Source organism: Danio rerio, chromosome 7, assembly GCF_052040795.2.
Source record: "Danio rerio strain M-AB ecotype USA chromosome 7, GRCz13ab, whole genome shotgun sequence".
In the NCBI taxonomy this organism is placed as follows: Eukaryota; Metazoa; Chordata; class Actinopteri; order Cypriniformes; family Danionidae; genus Danio; species Danio rerio.
In genome coordinates, this window is record NC_141027.1 from 69248633 (window position 1) to 69264750 (window position 16118).

The window sequence follows — 16118 nt, forward strand, 5'->3', positions numbered from 1 at the left end:
ATGGATTGAGTTACTTTAACTTTTTGGGCTCTACAGTGTGCATAAATCCATAATCAGTACCTGAGGTTGATCATTGTCATTGTGGTTTATGCTGGTTTTCTGCGGCAATGTCGCATAAATAGAAACCCTAAAAAATAAAATAGAAAATAGAAATTTTGTCCATCACCAGTGCAGATAGACAAAAAAAAAAGGAGACAAAAACTCCTTTTAACATGGAAAAAGATTTTTTTATTGGACGTCTAGTTAGGATATGGTGGTAAAGTTCACTGCAAAAAATTCCTTCAAGTTGTTCCAACACAAATTGATTAAGTTAACTTATTTGATTTGTGTTGGCACAAGTTGTAGGAGTTGTGTGAAACCCTGCATTTTTTACAGTATGTGATTTCATTTTAAAATCTTTGCTAGTTACTTTATTTTCAAGCTCTAAGGTGAACTTTCTGCTGCTACATTCAGTAGTATGCAATAAATGTCATGTAAAATGTTGTTCAAGCTCACGTTGTTAGCATTTGACACTGCATTAAGGCCATAATGAAGTTGATCATTGTCGTTGTGTATGCTGGTGTTCTGCTGTGATGTCGCAGAAATAGAACGTCTTTCTAAAAATAGAAAATAGAAAGTCTTTTTAAAATAGTGTCAAGGCTCACTGTAAAATTCCTTCAAGTTGTCCCAACACAAAACAATTAGGTTAACTTAATTGATTTGTGTTGGCATAACATGTAGGAATTGTGTGAAACCCAGCATTTTTTTTTTTCAAGATGTGAAGTGAATTGTCTGCTACTGCTTTTAAGTAGTATGCCAATAAATGTCACGTAAAATGGTGTTCAAACTTCTATTGGTAGCATTTAACACCGAATTAAGCCCATAATCAGTACCTGAGGTTGATCATTGTCATTGTTGTTTATGCTGGTGTTTTGCTGTGATGTCGCAGAAATAAAAAGCCTTCCTAAAATATAAATTTTGTGCTTCGAAAGTGCAGATGGTTAAGACAAAAACCTATTTTAACATGGAAAAATATACCTTTTATTGCACGTCTACTTAGGACATGGTGTTAAGGCTCACTTTAAAAAATGCAGGGTTCCACACAATTCATTCAAGTTATCCCAACACAAAACAGTTAGGTTAACTTATTGTGTGTAACCCTGCCTTTTTCACTGTGTGGGATTTTATTGCTAGTTATTTTATTTCCAAGATCTGAAGTGAATTGTCTGCTGCTGCTTTTATAGTATGGTAATAAATAGAGGTGTGAACCTACACTGGTCTCACGGTTCGGTTCGGTTATGATTATCATGCCTTCGATTTGGTTCAATACGATATCACGATGCATTGACGATGCCTTCCATATACAGTGTTATATGTTAGGGGGGAGCCTATAACAAGCTGTCTGTATAAACACACAGACACACAGTACCACACTGTCTCTCATTCAAACACATACACAAACATAGACAGCACCAAAGAAACAAACACACACGCACGCGCACACTCACACACTTAAGCCCTCGCAACAGGGAGAGCTTGCGATGAGCGGAGCAGAAAATCGAAAAAAAAAACGAAAAAAAGAAGCTCTTTTGCGACGGTTCCTTACTGAGAGCAGCTCTCAGCGCGAGCTCTCCCGGCTAAACACATATTTGCGAGGGATTAAACGGAGCGTTGCTCGTAATGTCAAGCGAAAAAAAGAAAGACAGCTGTGAAACAAAACCAGCTTTGTCTTTTTGTAGGAAACACACTTTACATCTTTTTAGGGTAAGAGGTTTTTGAGTTATTGCCGTCTATAACTGAATGTGTGTCAGGAATATCGAAAACAAAACCAACTGAACCGCGCTCCTTTCTGGCACCCCCCTGGATATACAGCACCCTTAGCATTTGCCTATGGTGCCTATTCCACGGACCGGCCCTGAGTTGGCTGAGTGTTGTAAATACCGGCGCTCACCACCCTCACGACAGAGCGCATAGTAGATAAATGACGTCACTACATAATAACCGGTTATGATTATTACTGAACCGATACCAAATTGTCCGCGTCTGCATCGCGATGAACCAAAGAAACAATTAATTTTGACACCCCTAGTAATAAATGTCACATTAAATGGTGTTCGAACTCCCATTGATAGCATTTGACACTGCATAAAGTCCATTATCAGTATTTGAGGGTGATCATTGTCGTTGTTTATGCTGGTGCTCTGTTGCGACGTCATAGAAATAGAAAGCCTTTTCAAAATAGACATTTTGTGGATCACCAGTATGGATGATTAGGACAATCTTCTTTTAAAAACTATTTTTTTGCGCATTTAGTTAGGACACAGTGTTAAGGCTGAATGTTAACTTAATCGATTTGTGATGTCAAGACATGGAAAAACATAGATTTTATTGTTCGGCAAGTTAAGACACTGTGTTAAGACCCACTGTAAAAAAATGTAGGGTTCCACACAATTTCTTTAAGTTGTACCAACACAAATCGATTAAGTTAGCTTAACTAATTAAAGTGGACAGAACATAATAATTTGAACAAGTAATATTTTGAATGTGTTATGCACTCGATGCACTCATTATTGGTCACTATTAAAAGTAATAAATGTGAGTCCGTTCAGATCTTGTGAGGTAATGGCTTGATGAATGAGGTACGTTGGATATTAGGGCTGTAAGTGTATTTGAACGTCCTGCAGTCTGTGTGTTTTCTGGGAGAGCTGACAGCTGGATGTTTGCTCGTCTGTTGTGTCAGCGCACCAGCTAGCACTCTGGCGAGTCACGCATAATCATAAATCAGCAGGCGGTTGAGATGACATGAGCTTCTCTCACTGGTGTGATGTTTCATGCAGGAGGTAAAAACAGTCATGGAGCTTTTGAACCTGTTATCATCTCAATCACAAGTGATAACAGGCCATTAGGCGCAAGTCGAACATGCTTTGCTATTTTTCACATCGACTTTCTCCCGAGGGTATGGCATTTAGAAGTTGGAACTGTTTGTTTGTTTGTTTTTTAACGTCAAGTGTGATCTCACCCCACATTCATTAAGTGTTACATTATATTCTATTTCATATATAGCACTATAATTTTAGAAAATACATTACTGTTCGGAGTTTGTAAGTATTTTGAATATGCTCTCCAGCACTGTAGTAATGTGAGTACAGATGTGAAAAATTATAAGTTAAAAAAACTTATTTTTTGAATATGGATTAAAATGTATTAATGTAAACAGAAATTTCATCAATAATTTAAAATGAGGATTTACATTAGGAGCATTTCCAGCCTGATCTCATGAGGAAACGTAAGTATTTTACGTTTTGTCAGTTTAGTGGCTATTTCGTACGATGTTCAGTCGTATGAAAATGTACGATTTTAAAAAGGAGGCATGGCACCCAACCCTGCTCCTAAACCAACACAATCTCACGGCAATTCGTAACTTTTTCATTTAGTGGCTAATTCGTATGAATTCGTACGATCTAATTCGTACAATTTAGTATGATTTGCTTATCCCCCAATGACGGTTGGGGTTAGGGGTGGGGTCAGGTGCCACGCCTCCTTTTTAAAATCGTACCATTTCGTACGACTAAACTCGTACGAATTCGTACGAATTAGCCACTAAACTGGCAAAACATAAAATACTTACATTTTCTCGTGAGATCAGGCTGCCTAAACCCAAGTGTCATTGGGGGATGAGCAAATCCTACTATTTGTTCGAATGAGATTGTATGACTTCGTACGAATTAGCCACTAAATCAAAAAGTTACGGATTGCCGTGAGATTGTGTTGGCGTTTCATATTAATAAAGATTTTCAAACAACATTTTTTAGAAATTCATGCATTTTCTCAGGATTCTTCGAAAAAAGTAAAAGAAAAATAAATGTATATTTAAAAAAAATTAAATATACTAAATTAAATTAAATTAAATATACTATTAAATTTACTAAATTTTACCTTTAATAATTTATCGATTTATTTTATGGTTTTATACAGACTTAATGAAACAACCAAATTCTAAACTAAAAGCGATCTTCAAATGCAGTCAAAAATCTAGTTTATCTAATCTAATAAATATCTAATAAATCTAATTTAAATCTGAAAAAGGTATTTAAATGTTACATTTTAGTTCATTTTAGCTTTAACTAGGGCTGTGCGATTTGGGGAAAAAATGTAATTGCGTTTTTTTTTTGTTTTGTTTTTTACAGATATTGTGATTTCGATTTGATTTGCCATTCAATTCTTTGGTTAAGCTTCAGCTCAATCACACATGCTTTTTTAGGTGCCGGTTGTTGTATTTCCTAGTGCTGGCAACAATTCTGTGACAGCTCTTACAAATTACTTGTTTTTGCTTGGTGTCTGTGACTTTGAATCCAAAGTATCCCCATTTTACCGATGTGCTGTTTTTCTTTTATATGAATTTGTCTATTAAAGCTTCTGAAGCGGCAGATGCCATCATCCCACTTGTCCGCACTTTCCTGTTTGTTTGTTTGTTGTTTTTTGTGGGTGTTTATCATGTTCGGTTGTGCAATTCTAATTGGGCAGAACAAAAGTGTGCTCACTCTATTGTCACACACATTTGCTCTGTGTGGGGGAAATTAAATACTATAGATTTCATAACGGAGCCTCTTATGATTAGCTAATCTCAACATTTCAAATCGCGATTGCAATTCTATTTCAATTAAATGCACAGCCCTAGTTTTAACTGCATTAAAAGTGCAACAAATATGTCTAATTCTTTACTTGAAGGGGTGTTCATGAGACTTTTTTATGAAACCTTTATAATTATGACAAGACATGCCATGAATGTAAATGAGATTTTATGCATCCTTATGACAATTGTTAAGAAGTGTCATTTCCTTTGTTATGTCATTTTAAATGCAAAGATGTCATTATGACAACAGTTATAACAACAGCCTTTGGTGAGAAGGTGAGAAGCAGTAAAGTTCATTTTACACTCAACTTATACTCCTGAAATGACCTGAAATGTGTTGATGAATAATTGTGCAGCCATATTTAAACAAGCTGGCTGGTCTAGTCTGAAATATCCCAATCCCTAACAGCAAACATACTGCTAGAGCATTTTCATTTCATTTTGCTGGTATTTATGATACTAATAATATCAGATTTGGAGTAACCCTAGTTGTAAGTGTGAGTTGGACTTGATTTCTTTTGGATGCTTTCTCTTGTTGGGAGTTTACAATTCAATTTGAAACACGTCAAGTTCAATGTAGTCACAGAAGCTTCTCTGTTGTTGCTTAGTCAAGGTTTATTTAGGTCTTCAGCTTTTCTAAAGTAAACCACTCAATATAATTACAATCATGTAATATTCCATCTCCATTTTCATTTGTGTGCCAATGTTTACTCTTCCACATGCCAGTGGTGGCACACATGCCCTAAGCCAGGGGTGTCCAACCCTGTTCCTGTAGAGCCACCTTCCTGCAGATTTCAGTTGCTACTCATATAAAACACACCTGAACCAATTAATTAGGACCTGAACACTACGTGATAATTACAGGCAGGTGTGTTTGATATGGGTTGCAACTGAAATCTGCAAGAAGGTGGCTCTCCAGGAACAGGGTTGGCCACCCCTGCCCTAATCTATCTATATTAGGAGTAGGTCAGTATAAGATTCTGATGGTATTATGACCTTCGATAAAAAATATTACAGTGTTATTTTAGATCAGTAGTTACATGTTCTTTTTTTTTTAAATGTCTGACTTTTTCGCCATTGAATACATTTTATTTTAAGAAACTATTCTTAAAAAATATTTTGGAACAGTAAACATGTCAGGCTAAATCATTGACTTCTGCTCTCTTTATTAGTTTCAAAAACACAGATTTTGAAAGGCATCTTTGGATAACTTCCTTTTCTTTGGATGTAAAGTAAGCCACTAGGGCTGTCACAATATCTATTTTTGCTGGGCGATATATTGCACCCAAATTAATTGCGATAAGCAATGTTATTGCCACTCTATAACTTATATCACTAATAAAAAAATAAATTTTTACAAAATAATCGTGTAATAATTCAGGTGCACTGTTTAAAAGGATGTTTTAATTTTAAGAATATTTAGACGTTTGAAATTGAAGCATGAAAAAAATATCTTAAAACAATCAGGCAGATTCTGACACAGGACTGTTTGTTAAATTTTGCAGCATATTATTTAAATGCTTTTTTTTCCAAGGGTGTTTAACGGCTGCATCTCTTTAGCTAAATAATGGTACCTGTCTGTGAGTGAGTTTTGTTTCTAACACTTCAGGAAACGCTAGCTGACAGTAGGTGCTTATGTTCCTCTGTGATTTCTTCGCTGGTGTTTTGTATTTTTCTGAACACTACCTTGATGTACAAGTGGCTCATTTTGAGGCTGGAATTGGCAAACATGCAATAACTTTAATTCTAAGGTAAACACAAAACAAAACTTTCCCTCTGGAGCTCCTTCTCGGGACTCCACACTTGTAAACCCTCAATGCATCGGGCTCGCTCGGCTCACAGAGCTTGTGCTATGCGTGTGCAATGTGTTAGTTGTTGCAATGTGTTCGTTTTTTTGAGAGGTACGTGTCAGCGTTCCCGACAGCCATGGCGAGGACTGTGCCTCCTTTTTCATTCAGCTTAAAGCCAAAATGTTCCCACACTGGAACTGAAGTCTGTGACTTTGAAACAAAGTCCATCGCGACTTGTTTATCCTAGCTTACTGTCAAAACACGAATCAATGGGTTCGCGGCTTGCCTTCTTCACCTCCACTATCCATTCCCTCTCGCTCTCTGTCTGTGTGTGTGCGCGCACGTAGCATGCGTAGAGATGCTGCATAAGCCCTGCCTTCAACACAAAGCAGAATGCAGTGCGGTTGACAACTTACATTATGTAGCCTAATCATCATCATCCTTAATTTCATTATATAAAATAGACAATATATCGCGCCTCCAAAATTAACTGCCCTCATTTTCATATCACGCAATAAGTCAATATTTTGACTATCGTGACAGGCCTATAAGACACTGCACTGTTCAGGTCTGTAACATGCTTGGATGTTGATGCATCTGTCTTCAAAATGTGTCCTGAATCGTGGACTAAATAAACTAAACTTCTCTACCATGACGACCATATAACAGAAAATGTTAGCGATTTTTAAACAATTCTTGACTTTTCCAAACCATGTTTGTCTGTTTTGGGGTCTGTCAGGATCACACGTAGCTAATTCTTAAGACTGATTTATACTTCTGCATCAAAAGCATGCATATGGTCCGGCAGAGCCTACACGTGTCGTATAGCCCATGCTGTAGCCGTCGCTGACATGCACCTCACAAAAAAAGTTAACTACATGTCACAACAACGCATAGCGCAAGCTCTGTGATTGGTCGACTTGGTAGCCGTGATGAGTGTGAGTGGGACAGAGCCGCACGAACCTGTTGGAGCTAGTTTTACAAGTGTCAAGTCTTGTGAAGGAGCTACATATGGAAACTTTTGTTTTGTGTTTACCTTATGATTAAAGTTGTTGCACGTCCGCTGACGCCTGCCCTAAAATGAGCTAGTTTGAGCCATTTGTACATTAAGTTAGTGTTCAGAAAAAACAAAACACCAGCAAAGAAACTTGACACCGAGAAATATAAAATCTTAGGCCCCGTTTACACTAGTGCGTTTTAGTTTTAAAACGGCGTTGTAGAATGAAAACGATCCGCGTCCACACTCGCGTTTTACCCAGCGTTTCTGAACTGCTCTCCGTCCACACCAAAACGCTGAAAACGCACATCACGTGACCACACACACACTCTCGGGCAAGCGCTCCAGCATTTCTACCCAGATGAGAGCTCTGCTTGTCGGACTGCTCATCAAGCATCTCCCGCTGGATCTAATCTCACTATATTTGCTAAACGTGATATTTCATTCATGTTGTTGTCTTTATCTAACGACATAGGCCAATTCCCTGACTTTGGTCATTGGAATCTACTAAGTTACTTCACGGGTAACATGTTTTGGTTAAGCGCAAAGATAAGTTAATGATTAATCCAGGTACATTGACTGATCGCTTGCCTTTATTTCTTACAATGTATAAACTTATTGTATGTTATACTTTTATAATTATCGATTATTAAAACTGATATTCAGCAAAAGAGAGGGTGCGTTTCGTATTGTCACTGAAATTGAAAGAAGGCAGTTGTTATCGGCTCCGTTTTGTTATAAATATCCACACAGTGAAGATGACGCTCATATATGCCTCAACATTTCTGCTGTCTGTTAAGTTTTCTAATATTAAAAAGAAAATAGGCAGTTCCTTAAATCATGTTTACATTTTATTGTTGAGAAAGTGAAACAACGTAGCCAAGGTGATGTGAATGAAGTTATAAAGTACACTGTTCCCTTTGAAGATTTACGCGTGTCCTCGGTATGTTTTCCATATCAAACTGAGAAGGGGGAGACTGCAGCCTTGATCAAACTTGCGAAGTCTTAACTTACAAGAAGAGGATGCGAGACTGAACTGTGTGTGGGCTACTTAATATTGAGGAAAAGCCCCAATCAGATAGGCGAACGTTTGCAGCCCCGCCTCCGTTTTCAGATGTCTCCGTCTTTCCCCATCCACACTGAGACGGAGCAGCAGCGTTTTAGAATGAAAACGGCCTCTCCAGCGTTTTCAAAAAGCTCCGTTTTCGGCGCTCGAGAACTCCGGCGTAGTGTAGACGGATGGCGTAACCGTAGCAAAACTTATACGTTTTCAAACTAAAACGCACTAGTGTAAACGGGGCCTTACTGCCATCTAGCATTTTGGATGTGTTATTGCAGAGCAACACAAACAGCATGCAGAAGTATAAATGCACGGCAACATGCAAGGCATGCACCGTGGGTCACACCGATAACTCGACGCAATAGTATAACCCAGGCTTTACTAAATTACTGCTACTCATTTACCTGACTGGTGTCTATCCTGGTCCTAGACTGTAGGTAGGGTCAATTAGAGCGCCTGAACCCTCAGCTCCAGCCCTTTAATGAAATAAAGGAGCCTGTGTTCAGCCGGTGAGATGATGATGATGTGGTGTCAGTGAGCATGCTGTGTGGGCTCTGTTCCCCCTGAAGTGAGCCTTAAGTAGCTCAAAGCATCTACGGCTCTTAATGAGGTCCGCCATCCAGCAGGGTGCAGGTCAGGTCCTCTCTCTGTAACAACCTTCATAAAACACAGTCTAGCTCAAGGCCATGTGCAGCTTTTCTCCAGGTGTCATTCATTTCCTGTCTTAATGCACCAGCACTCATCTTCCTTGTTTTGTCTCTCTTGTGGTTTCAGATGGAGTCTCCGGTCTCCACCCCAGCTCCTCCTCCGCTTCACCTCCTTGCCTCTATGGGGAACAGTGACATTGCATCTCCGTGTGAGCAGCTTATGGTGCGCACACGCTCAGTGGCGGTTAATACTTCTGATGTGGCCCTGTCCACAGAACCAGAGTGCCTGGGACCCTGTGAACCAGGCACCAGCGTCAACCTGGAGGGCATCGTGTGGCAAGAAACTGAAGACGGTAAGAAAACTGATTATATCAAGTGTTGATTAGCCAAGTTGTGATTGATCTTTTGACAAAGTGAGACTCCTAATAGCAAGTAGGGGTGTCAAAATTGATTGATTCTTTGGTTCAGTGAGAGATCATAACTGAATGTTACATACTGTCATTTATCTGGTGTGCTATGCCGCAGTAGTATACTATGGCGAAGAAAACTTAAAACTAGGGTTGTTCCAATACCCTTTGATTCCTTCCCGATACCAATTACGATACCTAAACTCAAGGTATCGGCTAATACCTGACCCATATTTGACTGTGTATCTGTAGATTATTAGTGCATCTGTGGTTATTACGTACTGACATCATATATCTGCTGCACTACGTTGCAGCATCATATTTTGGCAAAGCATAAATAAAGCTAGGGTTGTAATAATACCCTTTTTCTATTCCCGATACATATACCTGAGCTCAAGGTATCGACCGATACCAAGTACCAAACCGAGACCTGAGTGTTTATCTGTGAAAACAGTTGTATACACTACTAGCCCGTTATAAATTGACATAAATATTTGATGGTGTGCTTTAGACTTGCTCATTAATAAAACAACATAAATTATGTCATAATTTGAACAATGGAGACATTTAAATCATTGGTTACAGAAAATCTGGAAAAGCTATGCTGATTGTTGTGGTATGTTCTAACTATTTTGCAGACTTGGCTCAAAATTATTTACTTTTTGAAATAATTTGCAGTTAAGATATGTAGTTTACACTAAAAAGTCGGATTACTAAACTGCCATGGGGAAATAAGTTCTTCCTCAGGGCTTACTGTAGAGCAAAAACACAAATACTTTGGTTCAGTAAGAGATCGTAACTGTTTATTACATACTGACGTCATTTATCTGGTGAGCTATGTAGCATACTATGGGAAAGCATACTTAAAACTAGAGTTGTTACCTTTTTTTTCCCTTCCCAATACCGATACCTGAGCTCAAGGTATCAGCCGAGTGTGTATCTGTAGAAACAGTTGTGTACACTACTAGCCCTCTATAAACTGATAGAATTAATTGATGGTGTGCTTCAGACGTATCCATTAATTTAACATGACATAAATTCAAACCACAATTTGAACAATGGAAACAATGAAATGATTGGATACAGAAAATCAGAAAAATATATAACGATTTTTGTGTTATATTCAGACAATTTTTGCTGACTTGACTGATAATTTAATTATTTAACTATTAAAAATTATTTACTTTTTGAATTGATTTGCAGATTGGATATCTAGTTTACACCAACAAAAATCTGATTACTAAATTACCTTGAAAAAAGGTCTTCCTCAGAGCTTACTGTAAAGCAAAACAATACAAAAACACAAGAGATCATAAGAGATCATAACTGGTTATTATTTTGTACTGATGTCTTTAAACTAGTGCGCTAATGTCACAGGAGCATACTATGGCTAAGCATACTTAAAACTAGGGTTGTTCTGATACCCTTTTTCCCTTCCTGATACTGATTCTGATACTTGTGCTTAGAGTATCGGCCGATAACGAGTATCGAACCGATACCTGTGCATGTATCTGTAGAAACAGTTGCGTACACTACTATCTCTGTATGAATTGACAGAATTAATTTACGGTGTGCTTCAGACTTATCCATTAATATAACTTGACAATTCTACCACAATTTGAACAATGGAAACATTTAGATGATTGGTTACAGAAAATATGGAAAATCAATAACAATTTTTGTGTTATTTTCCAACTATTTTGCAGACTTAACTAAAAATAATTTACTTTTTGAAACAATTAGCAGTTTAGATATTTAGTTTACACACAAAAAAATCTGATTACTAAATTGCCCTGGGGAAATAAGTCCTTCCTCACAGTGAACTGCAGAACGCAGTACCTATTTCTCAACACAAAATGACAAAAACAAGATACTGTTATTTTGTATGCATACAAAAATGTAACTTCTTCAGATCAAAACATTATTAAAAATACATTCATTTTAATTATGAAACTGCTTATGTTCAGTTGCATTAGGCCAGATATTTATAGAATCATGTAACACCTTTTTTTCCATGCTCAGTTTAATTATTTATTTTTTATGCATATGAGCTTGTCAGTTCATTTTAAAAAGAAAGCTGTGAAGAAGCCAATTAAGAGTAGCAAAAGCTGAAACTGTTGACTCATAAGTCAAGGTGTCATTCACAAAAATAGATGCTTAAATGTCTTTTTATTTTCAGCCTTCATGGTAAGCATTTCTGACAGCACAATATATATTCCCATTAAATCAACAAAATAGCTTCCATGTGCAACTGACTCACGTTCCAGTACCACTTACACAGCAGGCATAAGCTAAAATCAATCATAACGACATTTTAGAGTTAGTTTTCCCCTATACATAAACTGTATACAAAAAAACTAGAATAAACACCTTTAAAAATAACAGAGAAGCAAAGGCACAGATTTCTTGAAGTGATTGCAATTTAATTGGTAGATTTTTATTTGTAAAACATCAAATAATTGCCTTACATAAATAAGCTTGTAAAGCCCTCTCATTCGGTTAGATTTCAAGAGTAATTATAGGAGTAATCCTCATGGTACACGCATATCAAAATAATCGTTTGTTCCTGCCCTATTTTACATACTCTCTTCCTGAATGCCCCCAGGGATCAATAAAGCACCTCTATCTATATATCATAGTTGAAAACACCTGCTTCCTAATGATTTCAGACCCACCACGCATAGTGGCTTATACTTGCCAATTAATGTATTTTCATTAGATTTGTCCAGATTCTGTTGTTTAAATTTATTTATTTATTTCTCAACTATTCATAGCCCACTGCAGAAGCATCGTGTGCACTGCTCTCTACTAGCCCCAGTCTTGATCAGGAGTGCAATGGTTCAAACTAGAGCTGCACGATTCTGGCTAAAATGAGAATCGCAATTTATTTGCTTAAAATAAAGATCACGATTCTGTAGATGTAAAATAAAGGTATGGTAAACACAAACATATGGCACAACATCGATAATAATGTGTAGGTCTACTGGTTTCTATAAATAATTCTATTCTACTTATAATAATTCTGATGTTGAATTATTATGTTTGAGATATATGCTTGCAATCTGTCATATTAGACAATTTTATTCACTGGTAAAATCAGACATTTGCCATTATCAGATTATATTCAACAATATATAGGCTAGAGTAGTTATACTGATACTGTAAACATTTATTTTCATGCACAACTGTGGGTTCGCTATGAAAGAAAAAACATATCAAATGCTTATCGTAATCATAACTCTAAAATGCGATTTGATCATTTAAATGATGTGCACACTTTCGGTTTAATTTTGACTGCTGTTCATACTTCCTGCACGGCTCCCAAACGATCATGCTGTTCCACTAACTGAATATTATTTACAACTGTATTACCTGTTACTCACAACATATGCAGGTTCTGTTCCCTAAAGTACACGTGCGCGCGCGTGCCTTTTTGGCTCGCCGTCAGCAGCTCACGTCACGTGTGATTTCCCGGCCGCGAAAACATCATTATATGAAGACAAAAATGACATTTTTAGGTGAATTATACCTTGTAAATACAGTATGTGACTTACTCAACATCATTTGGAGGTGTCAATGTCACTGAGCAACGTATGTGAAACAATGAAAAGACTCGTGCGCCCACCTTTTTTTCTCTCCTGAACTTGAAAATATGATTGACAGAATCGTAGAAATGCAGAATTAAGTTCGTCTAGGGAGTCGAATCGAGATCGCGATCTTTTAACGATTAATTGTGCAGCTCTAGTTCAAACTACTCACGGTTTTATAGTATTTGGGTTAAGGCTTATTTATACTTCTGCATCGAGTGATCGGTGTTACTCACAGCGCATACATAGCGCGTAGTCAAGCATTTATACTTCTGTGTTTTGCTTGTGTTGCTCTGCCTGTATGAAAGGCTAGCTGATAGCGGGTTTTTATTGAGTATTGAATTTGTTGAGTTTCTTTGCAAGTGTTTTTAATGCTACCTTATGGCACAAGTAGCTCAAACTTTCACATTTAGCTTTAATCATAAAGTAAATCTGGAGCTCCTCCACAGGACTCGACACTTGCTTTTTGTCCATGCTTCTCAGCTCCACTCACACTATTCAACGCTACCAATCCAACCAATTACTGAGCTTGCATTACAGCCACATCGAAGGATATGTGACCACACGAAGGCTGTGCTGGATCAAATGTGTGCACTCTATGCAGTAGTATAAAAGTTGTTTATTCTTCTTTATCAAGGCATCAGCATGACCCATGGCGCCTGCCTTGCATATAGCCGTGCATTTACACATCTGCGTGTTGCTTTGCAATAACACTTCCAAAACGCTAACTGGCCAAAGGTTTTTATGTTTATCTGTGTCGAGTTTTTTCTAAACTCTACCCTAATGTATAAGTAAGTAAACTCGCTCATTCAGAGGCGGGAATCGGCTGGCAAACAACAACTTAAATTATAAAGTAAACGCAAAGCAAAAGTCTTCATCTGGAGCTCCTTTACAGGACTCGAGACTTGTTCAACACTTGTGCCAACGGTTTTGCTCCTTGTGCATGCTTCTCAGCTCTGCCCACACTTGTCAATGCCAAGCCAACCAATCACTGAGCTTGCATTACGTTTCGTCAGCCACGTCGAAGGGTATGTGACCATGCAACGGCTGTGCTGGATCAACCATGTGCACTCGACACAGAAGTATAAGAGCTGATTTATACTTTTTGCGTCGAGTGATCGCTAAAAAACCACAGCACCTGCTTTGTGTAGCTGTGCATTTATACTTCTGCGTGCTGTTTTTGTTGCTCTGCAATAACACTTCTGAAACGCTAGTTGGCGGTGTCCAGTTTCTTTGCGGGTGTTTTGATTTTTCGGAACGCTACCTTAATGTACAAGTAGCTAAAATTCGCTCATTCAGTGGCAGGAACTTGCTCAAATGCAACAACTTTAATCATAAGGTAAACCCAAAACAAAAGTTTCCATCTGTAGCTCCTGCATGGGACTCAACACTTGTTAAACACTCTCATTATGCGACGAAGGTTGTTTCAGACAATCTGTGTACACTCAATCCAGAAGTATAAATCGGTCTTTACTTGCCATGCTGAACTAATAAAGCCTCATTCTTATTACAAGTAACTCACAGCGACAAAATGACAAGTGTCCGTTTATTTCAATGGAGAGTGAGCAACAGCGACTGTTGATGATCAGGCGACACGACAAAGTTGAGAATTCTTCAACTTTATGCAAATGAAGAGCGACTTTCTTGAGCGACAGCCAATAAGAGCACCAGTAGAGCTGTATTCCCCCTGCTGTAGATCTACACAGACCTGCATTTACACCCAGAGCAACAGGCAGCTAGTGTCACTGCTAGTGTGAATGGGGCATCAGAAACTCAACAAACCGACATGTGAGAAAGCTTGATGTCAGCAACAGATTACCATAGTAAGAAGTGCTTGGCCAGTTCTTCACGTTCAGTGCCTGTAAAAGATAATCGGAAGGGTACAAAGGCGGAACTTTTTTTCATTTGTTGCAGTTGTTTTTCTGATGAAACCAATATTAATAATGGATATTTTGGACCATGGATCACAGTGCGCACCAAACCGTGGGAAGAGGACAGGACGGTTTAATTTTTTTAATTATTTTTGTTGAGAACTGTTCCACCCCTAGTTTTGATTGTCAAAAAATCTTTTTCAAATCTCTAAATAAGAGCATATCTAGGCTATGGGTAGGCATTGGAGTGTGTGCCGCCCACTCTCTGCCTGCTGCCATCCTCCCAGTGCTGCCGCATAAAGGGCTGCCTCATCAACATTCAATGCGCATTGGCTGTCTAAGTGTTTTCTATTCCTCTTGCCATGGGCATACTGTGTCTGATTCACCCTGTTCCTCTGTGGCCACTATTATGTGTGTGTGTGTGTGTGTGTGTGTGTGTGTGTTTCTGACATGGAGAGAGAGAACGCAGTTGAAGGGTCAAGTGGGAGAGAAAACCAAGACCGTTTGTGAGGCCATTCACAGCCCTGACCAACTGGTGCCATGCTTCCACAACATCAGCTAGTAGGACTGGTCCCAAACACAAGGCTCCAATCATCTGCTCGTTCACTTGAGAGAGGGAGCCATTGATGTGCAGGTGTTAAACACACGCTCCCTCCTTCTGTTTGGGATGCGAGAGCTGGTTCCACTGGTGTACATCTCTGCTTTTTGATGTGTTATTTTTTCTCATGGTGGTGTTGGGCAGATCTGGATCATGGTGACACTTTGTGTGGGAGGAGAGTAGAGCAGCAAGATCCCGTGGCAGAGAACACATCTCTCAAACACTTTGAGATGTTTTTCCGCTGTGCTGCACTCTCTTTGAGACACCGCAGACAGTCCGCCCACACTTCTCATAAGGATGACTTCCTATGTCCTAACACTGTCAGTGTGCCAATGTTTATTTTGGTTCTGAATCTTTAACGCCGGGGTGATCGGCAGGGTTGAGATCAAAGTCTAATCAAACACACTATCATGAAGGCTTCGGAGGTTTGTTAAAAGCTACGGAAAGACCTCCTAGAGGTGGTGGATCTCTGTTAAGTCTAGCTGAGACTGAGTAATTGTAGCTGAGAGATTGTAGCTTGTCAGACTGTATAGACAGGATTCCCATATC

The 16118-nt window shown here is 38.5% G+C and overlaps 1 protein-coding gene across 4 annotated transcripts in view; it reads left to right on the top strand.

Annotated features, from left to right (window-relative positions):
• znf609b (zinc finger protein 609b) overlaps positions 1-16118 on the top strand; it is a 108865-nt gene that overhangs the window by 75464 nt on the left and 17283 nt on the right. For all 4 annotated transcript variants that reach the window (XM_087259421.1, XM_087259423.1, XM_087259422.1 and 1 more), the window contains 1 exon segment: positions 9234-9459. In XM_087259421.1, coding sequence (XP_087115547.1) covers positions 9234-9459 — 226 coding nt within the window.